Raw genomic sequence first — 10,479 nt, forward strand, 5'->3', positions numbered from 1 at the left:
TCTTGGGAAGCATCAAGCACTGTATGAGTGGTCCTCCATTACAGCAACTGGTATATCAGAAATAGACTGGTCGTGTCTGTGAACGATCTATTCTTAACTAGCTTGGTTTACAGCTAATGATTAGACCTGGCTACCAAGAGATCTCTCTCACATCATTTATTCCACAATCAATTGGCATTTGGGGGATAGATGGCCTCTGAATGTGGAGGATTCCTCTCTTATAATCTATCCCACAAGCAATTGGAATTGGGGATAGATTACCACTGAACATGGAGGATCCCTCTTTCATCATTTATCTCACAAGCACTTGGCATTTGGGGATAGATGCCCTCTGAACATGGAGGATTTGTCTCCTATCATCTATCCCACAAGCAACTGGCATTTATGGGATTCAGTGGTGTGCCTGCTATGGGGCCTTGGGAGGGCTGTAGCCACCACTCCAGGCCTCCCCACTACTTGTACCAAGCCTCTGAGGGGCCACGGAGGTGGCATGGAGGCCTGGTGTGGTGAAACGGCTCGCCCAAGTCCCCGCTGCAGGGCCCCACTGAATTAGTGGGGAGCAAAAACACACACTCCACAACATGCACAGAAAACAATAGATTGCATGCTGCCAGCTATTTCAGTCAATCTTGCCCACTTGCTTTCCTCACTATGGCCTTCATCTTACATGAGTTTTGTTCATGCAGGTCCCATAACCCTCAGCATAAACCTTGCAGGCTCCCTCCCTCCCCTCCCTCCTCCCTCCCTCCATCCCTCCCTCCCTCCCTCAGCAGTTGACATAGATGACTATTCTCCTTGCATTTTCATGTCAGGAAAACTGCAGTCATGTGTGAGTACTGGCTGGTAATCATGGAATCTGTTTCCTACTTATTCTGTTAATTTATTCCCCCCACCCCACCCCAACATCGGCATCTAACTTAAAATGTATTTCTCTTTTTGAAAATTTCTATTTGGAAATGTTTGAAACTTCCTAAAAAATAAAAAAGGAAACAAACAATGGGTTGCATCCTCTCTGTTGTTTCCACACTTGTCTGTCCCTGCATGTATTATTTTATCATTTATGCAATGAAGTCAAGAGAAAGGTTTCTAAGGCATCCCATCCTATCCCAAACTTCCATAATCCAAGTCACTTTCCACGCTGATAGTGGGAACAGGGGAAGGTTGCCGTTTCATGAGAAATGAGTATACGCTGAATAATAATACATAGAATAGAAATATTAAATTGTTTCTTGCTTTCGCCTCATCAGTTGCCCCCTGCTGTTCAGCTCAGGCCTCAGCAGAATAATGTAGCATTTTGGGGAAAAGATACAAACTAATAACCCAGAGCTAGAGGCTAAAATGGAGAACAGCTCCACAGCCACTGTGTATTTCCCTTTGGCGCTCAGGTAGGTGGGGATGAAGCACATCCAAACACTGCAGAAGACCAGCATGCTGAAGGTGACGAACTTGGCTTCATTAAAACTGTCTGGCAACTTCCTGGCTAGGAAAGCCACAGTGAAGCTAACGACGGAGAGAAGTCCCATGTAGCTCAGGACAACATAGAACATGATGAAGGAACCTTCGTTGCATTCTACTACAATCTCTTCATTAAAGGTCTGCGTGTCCAGATCAGGGAAAGGGGGAGAAGCTCCTAACCACGCTATACAAATACCTCCTTGAATAAAGGAACAGGAAATGACAATGGAGTTGGCCAGTTTTTTCCCCATCCATTTCCTCAGGCTGGATCCTGGCTTGATGGCCATGAAAACTTGAACCACAGTGATGGTTTTGGCCAACACACAAGAAACCGCTACTGAGAAGATGATGCCAAATGCTGATTGTCGGAAAAGGCAAGTCATCTTTCTCGGCTCTCCGAGGAAAAGCAAAGAACAGAGAAAGCAGAGCAGGAGGGAGACGAGGAGCATGTAGGTGATGTCCCGGTTGTTGGCTTTGACGATGGGCGTGTCTTTGTGTTTCATAAAAGTCCCCAGTACAAATGCTGTGATCAGTGCAAAAGCAATTGCAACTGAGGCTAGGCTGATCCCTAAAGGTTCTTGATAAGACAGGAAGCTTATTCTCTTGGGAACGCAGCTATCATGTTCCTTGCTGGGATATTGATCATCTGGGCACTTGATACAGTCATCCATGTCTGACAAATAAGGGAAGATTATTGTCCATTCATTCTGATCCATAGCCCCTTTCAACAGTAGAAACAGTAGTTCTTCATACTAAATTTTAACTTTGGATTCCGTGTGCGCCCAGTGTTCAACTGAAAATGCCTTTTTAATACTATTTCATTGCTTGGCTTATTATGATTTATTTTAACTTCTGATACTTAATGATTCTCATCATACGATGAAACATTAGCCCCCAGGATTTTCATTTCTGTACATTACAAGCGTTGAAAAGGCAACTAGCAAACGTCTTCCCTACATGGATATGTGATTGCCAGAGCAAACATGTCAATGCCAGCATGCCTAGGGCTGCACTTAGTCATCTCTGAACAAGAGACCAACACTGAGAATGTAGCGGCTATCAAGTCTACCGTGAAGAGGGCAGAACATCTCTGGCTTCCTTAGACTCCGTGAAGGGCAAATATGTGAGCCCAGGGCTTTTTTTCAGGGGGAACGCGGGGGAACGGAGTTCCGGAACCTCTTGAAAATGGTCACATCCATGGCCGGTGGCCCCGCCCCCTGATCTCCAGACAGAGGGGAGTCTAGATTGCCCTCTGTCTGGAGATCAAGGGGCGGGGCCACCGGCCATGTGACCATTTTCTCCGAGGGCAACCCACTGAGTTCCACCACCTCTTTTCCCAGAAAAAAAGCCCTGTGTGAGCCTAACCTCTGGATTAATCTTTAAGAGTGCACATTTTGAATTTTGGACTCCTCGATCTGTTAGCGACTAAAGGCAGAGACATAATTGATACGGATCTAGGTGAATGTTTGCAATGAAAAGCGCTGTGTTGGGATGGAGCTGCATCCTCCACATTTCAATTCTGTGCAGGAAATCTTATAAACTTTATGAAGGGTGGTGTAAATGGATGGTGTACAAACTGCTTACAGGCTGATGGCAATGCATGGATAGAACACTGAATGTTTTGATGTTTTTAACATTTCTTTCCAGGCGATACTTCATTGGTTCATCTTTGCCAAAGTTAATAAGCACATAGCACCTCCGCACATTATTAGCAGCTAGAAGATACAAAATGAAGTCCTAAGTAGAGTTACACTCAACTAAGAGCCAAGCTACAAGGGATGCCTGGCACAGGTTGGACACTTGTCAGCTTACCTCAAGGTCTGATGGGAAATGTAGGCATCCTGGTTTTACATCTTGGCTCTCCATTACAGCTGCAAGACCAGGATGCCTACATTTCCCATCAAAACTTGAGGGAAGCTGACAAGTGTCCAACCTGTGCCAGGCATCACTTGTAGCTTGGCTCTTAGAGTCTCTCTACATAGGACCTCTTACACAAGGACATTCAAGTGAAAGGAGGCGCAATCTTACCCAGGGAGCCTTTAGGGAGGTGAAGATGAAATGAACCCTCTGAGAAGCGATCTCTGCCCGCTCTAGAGAGGTGAAACTACAATTCTCAGGTAACACCGTGTCTCCCTTCACTGGAGTGTCCTCGTGTAAGAGGTTTTGTGTAAAGAGACTCTAAGCCTATTGACTTCAAAGCACTTAGAAAGCTATAATTGTGTTCGAATCAAACTGATAGACCAGTGGCTTCTCAGATGGTTACATGCAGTTTGTTAAGTTACCAAAAGGTACATGAAACCCCCGGATGCTGGTGTACCTACCACTTTGGTTGGAAATTTCCCCTCCTGGACATGGGGCACAATCATAGCAGCAAAATTTCCCCCCTTCCTTCTTTTTCTTCCGATAACCAGGGTGGCAGTAGTCATTACACAAAGAAATGGGCAGCACCTGACCTCAGAAAGGGAAGAAGGTTAATGTGGAAGAGAATGGATGTTATTGTACTGCCCATCGGCTGATGCAGAAATAAATATGGGAGCACTCAAAAAGGAACACATAGTACTAGGAGAGCAAGGATTTGTTTCCTAGTCATGGCAGATTTTTCCCCCCACACTCTTGCCTGACTTAGAAAAGCGACACCTAACTCAGAGGTGTCGAACTCATTTGTTATGAGGGCAGATCTGACATAAATGTCACTTTGTCAGGCTGGGCCATGTGTACCATAAAATGTAATGCCAGATACTAGAGATATAAACTTTATAAAGGACACAGGCAAACCCGATTAATGATTTTTTTAAAACTCAAAATACAAACATACTTAAAACATTAACACTCTTAGCATCTTTCTTTTATTTAACACAGTGATAACTGATGCTACTTGCTTTGAACTATTGCATCAAAATCTGGAGTTAAAGCCATTACATATTTCCATGCCGTGCAGTTAAGATTTCAGTTTCGCCAATAAATGCCACCCTTCTTGCGACATTTACAAACCTGCCAATTCATTTACATTCTCACATGTGCATTACTGAACAGTTGTGTACCAGCCTCCTCTAGCCTGGAAATACCTACGGTCACCAGTGCTCCCATTGCACCCCCTCCTTGAAACCCAAATCAGAGAAAACTAGCAGCTGTTGTCATCTTAAGCAACTTGCGTCTTGCCCTGCAAGAATTACAGTCCTAAACATCCTTATTTCCAACTAAACATACCTGGTTAAAGGCTGTTTGCCACACAATTATATCTTCATAGACGACCAACTGTTGTTCTTCTATAGCATCAGGATACACCTTTCCAACCTTCATCTTATGGAAGGATTTGTTTGGGGAAATGACTGTGTTCATTATGTCATATCGAGCTCCCATTTCCCTGTTATCATTAAAGGATACAGTTTCACCTGCTGAGTTGTTAAACGAAATGCCTTGAAGAAACCAGTGGAGCTAGAACCAAATCAAAAGAAATGAATATTGCCATAATGGGGGGCCTCCGCGACACAATTAACAAACACGTTTCCTAGCCAATGTATTTCTGTATGATTTCACCTGAACTCAGTCTGACCATGTAACTGTTCAGAAGTAGCAGAAGACTAAAGTGTGAACTTTTATCAAGATCCCAAGTGAAGAGGGAAATGTGATTCAGAGCACTTGGTCAATGAATAGTAGTAGAGAGTGCCGTCAAGTCATAGCTGACTTATGGCGACCCCTGGTGGGGTTTTCAGGGCAAGAGACTAACAGAGGTGGTTTGCCATTGCCTGCCTTTGGAGCCCTTGTATTCATTGGGGGTCTCCCATCCATTTACTAACCAAGGCCAACCCTGCTTAGCTTCTGAGGTCTGACAACATCAGGCTCACCTAGGCTATCCAGGCCAGAGAATTTAATTAATAATATATATGAACATTTACCTGAGAAAGTCTTGTGAGGCCATATTATGGTGTCAGATGGTTGAAATATTTGTACAGAAAATGGAAGGAAACTGGTGATGAAATAAAAAATACAGACATGGCTCCACCAGTTTTTTTCCCCTGTGGGCACAAGGATTTCTGCTTGTGGAGTGGTACTTTCTTGGTCTCTCCCCCTACAGTGGCCCCAAATGTCTCCCCAAATCCTGCTTTGGAGGGCAAGTGAACCCCCAGGAACAGGGCATGTCATGGGAGGGGGGAGCTGAGAAGCTCTACAACGCAAGCTGAAATTCTTGTGCTGGGAGCGGGGACACTTTCACTTTTAGGACATCAAAAACGTTTTTGCTGTAACATGGTAACATGGATTCCTTTGTACAGTTTCAGCAGTGACTGGAAGCAGAGAAGCTTGGATGTTGTACTACTTTGTACTGATTCATATGGGTAATCAAGCCATTACCTGCCAAGGATGTAGCTCTTGAACTTGAAGCCAGCTACCTCTTGCCATTGCTTGGCAGTGAGATCGAGACAAAAACCTGGAATGCAATGCATGTGCAATGGCATAGACAGCATTATAGATGCTATAACTGTGACCCATCATGCGCATCTCAAATGTCGGGTCGGGAAGGGTCTCCAGCCTCTCCTCCCCAGTACATGTTTCACTATTGCTTGCTGACTCCGGGCAATCTGGGTATGAACAATCAAATGCCTGAGCCCAGAAGTCCTTAAGAAAACTGTCTCCTTCAGTCCAGCAAGGCTTTATGACCTGAAGAAATTTCTGGAACCCAAAAAGCTCATTTGAGTGAAGCTGGAAGAAAATAGCCCCATGCCACCATTGGAAATCAAAGCCCCTTTGAAGGCCCGTGACTGCAAAATCAACCTGGCCTGTCAGAATCCATACTTTTCCAATGGATGTCTTTCTCTTGTGTTCAAGGTGACCTAAATGTGTCAAGATATTCAGTGTTATAATGGTCCTAGCTTCTCCATACAGGATCAGTGTAGTGGTGTTAACGTTTAGGATAGCTTGATACAAGCTGGAGACAAAATCATTGATGTCACCCAACGTATCCCACTGAGCTCCGATAGAGATTCTTTCAGTGAAGGCCAAACAGATTCCATTCTGGGAGAGCAAGGGCTCTAGTGCCTGCATAAAACGTTCTCCACTGTCATCATCCACAGCAAAGAGCCCAACCCACGTCCATCCGAAATGACGGAGCAACCAAACAATTGCCCTATACTGATAACTTTCGTCTGGAACCATACGGTAAAAAGAAGGGAATTCAGCCACGTCCTTCTCTTCTGTGGTAAATGAGCCATAGGTGAGCTAAAAGGAAATAATCAGATATTTTAGCGGAGTGACAAGCAGCATGTGTCTGTTCGTATAATGAATGGCTGCCGAAGAGATTTACACACTTGGAGGGAGTTTTTTCTGGCTGAATTTTTTAAGTCATGGGGGCGGGGTATAATGAATTTTCTTAAAAATGGCCACTGGTTTCCTCCACTTGTGTGACATTATTGTTTTTTCTTATTTATTTATTTATTTAAAACCTTTGTATGCCATCTTTCCACCCAAATAAGGTCCTGAAGGAGGCTCTGTTTTATATGGTGGCCACTTTCTTGGCTTTTTGGCTAAGATCAAGTGTAGTATATGGTGGAAAGTGCTGTCAAGTTGCAGCCAACTTATGGCAACCCATATAGGGTTTTCAAGGCAAGAGATTAATGGAGGTGGTTTGCCATTGCCACCCTGGTCTTCATTGGAGGTCTCCCATCCAATTATTAACCAAGGCCGACCTGGCTTCACTTCTGAGAGCTAATGAGCTCAGGCCATACAGATCAGGGCCTTCTTTCACAGACCACAAACTTTTCATGGTCCAGTGCTGGTTTGTGAACCAACTGGTTTGTCAGTCCGGGCCGGCTCCAGGAGCGCTTTAACCCTCCCAGGTGGAGCAAGAGGGGATTTAAATGTTAAAGCACTCCCGGCACCACGTGTGCGTGGTGCCAGGAACACTCTAACCCCCCCACCCCTGCACCAGATGACTGGGGATTTAAATGTTAAAGTGCTCCTGGCACTGCTTGCCAGCGGGGCGGGGAGGCTTTAACAGACCACAGACCAATAGAATGGCAAAAAGTCCATGAGGTCTGTGGAAGATGGGCATCCCACGACCCGCTGGTTTGCAAACGCCGAACTGACCCAGTCTGTGTTAAATTTTGGACCATTTTCTGGTCTGTGCCCACCTCTAATTGTGTGAGATCAGTGCAGTCAATTTCAAGGACATTTCAGTAAACAATAAGAGATACAAATGTGAATTTGCAAAGACATAACCATCCAGTTAAAATTATCCCTCTTCTGAAGTACAAAATCATTCAACACATTCTGAGAATCCACATATTCCCGTATGCACAAATCCTACCTGCGGAATTTTGTAGATACCTAAAATTTCTGTGATGTGGGAGGAGGTATCAAAGCCAAGTCCTCCAATGACAGCTATTGTTTTTTTCTGGTCATAACATTCATAGTTTGGGGAAAAGCTCTGTGAACTGAAGATCAGGTTCAGGGTGCTGCGATAAGTCAACTCTGCATTGTAGTAGCTGTCATAGATAAAGGACCCAAGTGTGATATTAGGTAAGATCTTGGAATTCTTGTTGATTTCATTGACAGCAAATGCTACGGCCAGGACATGCTGGTAGAATTTTGTCACCATACTGCAAATAGAACCAAATAGTTGCAGAAAAATTCTATTGTGCGTTAAGTTCTTTAACACAATACTTGTCTTTTCTGGCTCTGTTTCTGTACAAAAGTGTAGTTTGGCTTGTTATTGATATTTCTGATCTTGTAATCATATTTAGCCTAAATAATAAGGGAACACTAACATATGCAAGTCTTCATGCTACCTTGACATACAGATTTTATTCCAGTTTTCTCTGTTACCACACAAAGTCCCTGTTTGTGATAAACTTGTTTGCCTTTGGTGGATATATATTTACAATGTTGGTATTATTGTAGTGTAATATTGACTAAAACATATACTAGACACAGAAACAGTGGTGATAGATGTTCATGCAGAGATCCTTATTATTAAACTAGGGCTGCTAAAAGCATATTCCTATTTGATTCAGATGTGTTGGAGGTTAGTGTCTGACATTTTCCACTCATTTTGTTAAAAAAACACAAAACTTCCTCTTCTTTCTCTGTTTGGATGTCATATATCTTCATATTTGGTTGAGCACTTGATGCAACTAACCAAGCTGGCTCTTTGGCCCATGAAACATATGTCACGATATATTTCTTACTTTTATTAATCTATTTCAGAACTCGTTGTTGAATTCATTACACTAGGAAGGCAGCTACACATATGGGGGGAGGAAGAACCCTCTTATTCCAGCCTCTCAAATCTTTACTTCTGAAATTTGAAAGAACTGAGGCTGAACTCAGCATGTGTTACAAGTTCTTGATCACTCTTCCGCAACTTAAAGTCACAATTCATGGAATTATTAGTTGTTTCTACTGCCCTTGGAAAGGCACGAGCATCATAATCCACCTTGATATCTATAGGACAAGAGCATCTATAGCCTGAATCCCTTGGAGGAGTGGAAAGTTGTATCTAATGTTGATTGGATTATTCACCATTTCCCCTTTACCAAAGTGTTTTTTTAAAAATATATTAATGATCATTTTGGAAACATGATTATTTTGAAAATGCGCTGAAATATTTCTGTACTGTACTATAACCTATTACAGTTGACCACTTCCGTGTTTCGCTAAAAAGCAAACAAATCAATTGCAGAAATAAGAGTATTATTTTTTCCAAGCTGGAAGGCAAGATATCATGAGATGGCAGGGTGTAGCTTTTGGTAAAAAAGAAAAGCTAGGCACACAGCAGGAAACACAAATCATTATTGAAGAAACCTAACTAACGTCGATGGTTAGTCATGCAAACATGAACCTTTCTACCATGGTTAGAAGAAGAAATCACTGTGAATGTCGAGATAAGGTCATGAAGATCATGAAGAAAAATGGAAAGGATAAATCACAAGAGATGACAAAGTATCAGACGAAAATCTGAGGTGAAAATTGGCTCACAATTGGAAGACAATAACACGTTCAGCTCAAGTAATATTATGTGGATCGAAATATATTCAGGAGCCCCATATTGAATGCAGCAAATCTATGCCTCACATTGAGATAATTCTAATACATGTTACTTACAGCTTGCATATTGTGCCACAACCCTAAAGTGATTGGCTTAGAGCTTCCTATCCTATAAATAAATGATGGTTAGAGTTTGTGAGGTGATGAAGCACAGGGGAAAAAATTCCTTACTCTGGAATCTCACACAAGTCCTGAGAAGGATGTTTTTGGAAACGTTGTGTGCCTGCGTGGCAAATAAACTGAGATGTTATTGCACCAATGAGGAGGTCTCCTGGCTGATACCATTTGTGGGGAAGTGGGATGGGGTTATTCACAGGGCCCTTCATCCTGTCCGTCTTACATGCTAAGTGAGGCAGGAGAAGCAGCAAAACCAACAGCACCACCATCTGAAAACAACACTTCTCCTTTGTCGAAGACTCTCCGGTCCCCATTTATAACTCCATCACTGCACCTGCCCAGCTTTAGCAAGATGTTCTGGACGAGAGTTGCTCTTCTTAAAGAGAAATTGGCCAATCTCTCTTGTCAACTGGGTTGCAAATGTACGCCTTGAATGCAAGCTGAGATTACAAATTCTTTGATTTCACTTACGGAGTATCAAACCCAAATTTGAGACTGCAAACGGACAGAGCCCTGCCCAGTCCCTTCTCCCAGCTCTCAAAAGGCACATGGGTTTTATAACCACTTTCTGACTCGCTTATGGACAGTTTTCTGAAAAGCCACTAGCACTGCGGCCAATGACTGTATTTGGCATAATTGCAGGGGGAGATAATTGCCTCTGTATTGTGTGTGCTCTGTAGTGTCCTTGATAGAAAACACTTTTCTTTCAGAGCTTTGTGGGAAAACAAGTGGGAAGTGGGATTGCATTGAGCAATCACCAAAAAGAAAGTCAGGTCACAAGGCTGAAACAAAGACCTCTACTCAACTCCAGTTTTATGAAGAACATGGAGCCAACCTTTCTTATTACATTAAATGACTGTGTTCACA

General features: G+C 43.1%; 1 protein-coding gene across 1 annotated transcript; it reads right to left on the minus strand.

Moving 5' to 3' along the window:
* Nucleotides 1-1,217: 1,217 nt before the first annotated feature.
* LOC129327913 (vomeronasal type-2 receptor 26-like) lies at nucleotides 1,218-8,047 on the minus strand. The gene is made up of 6 exons (XM_054976659.1): nucleotides 7,757-8,047; nucleotides 6,609-6,669; nucleotides 5,806-5,881; nucleotides 4,663-4,819; nucleotides 3,777-3,903; nucleotides 1,218-2,128 (listed from the first exon to the last, which is right to left on the minus strand). The coding sequence occupies exons 1-6, from the start codon at nucleotides 8,045-8,047 to the stop codon at nucleotides 1,218-1,220; spliced, it is 1,623 nt and encodes a 540-aa protein (XP_054832634.1).
* Nucleotides 8,048-10,479: the final 2,432 nt, after the last annotated feature.

The sequence above is a fragment of the Eublepharis macularius genome, chromosome 4, assembly GCF_028583425.1.
Source record: "Eublepharis macularius isolate TG4126 chromosome 4, MPM_Emac_v1.0, whole genome shotgun sequence".
NCBI classification, from domain to species: domain Eukaryota; kingdom Metazoa; phylum Chordata; class Lepidosauria; order Squamata; family Eublepharidae; genus Eublepharis; species Eublepharis macularius.

What these genes read in the sequence shown, in the direction of transcription:
- LOC129327913 (XM_054976659.1), bottom strand. Translation starts at nt 8,047, where the DNA reads ATGGTGACAAAATTCTACCAGCATGTCCTGGCCGTAGCATTTGCTGTC. An exon ending in TGAATTCCCTTCTTTTTACC is followed by an intron (nt 5,882 to 6,608) that starts GTATGGTTCCAG and finishes ATTGCATTCCAG; the next exon opens with GTTTTTGTCTCGATCTCACT. An exon ending in GGCAAACAGCCTTTAACCAG is followed by an intron (nt 3,904 to 4,662) that starts GTATGTTTAGTT and finishes TTCTGAGGTCAG; the next exon opens with GTGCTGCCCATTTCTTTGTG.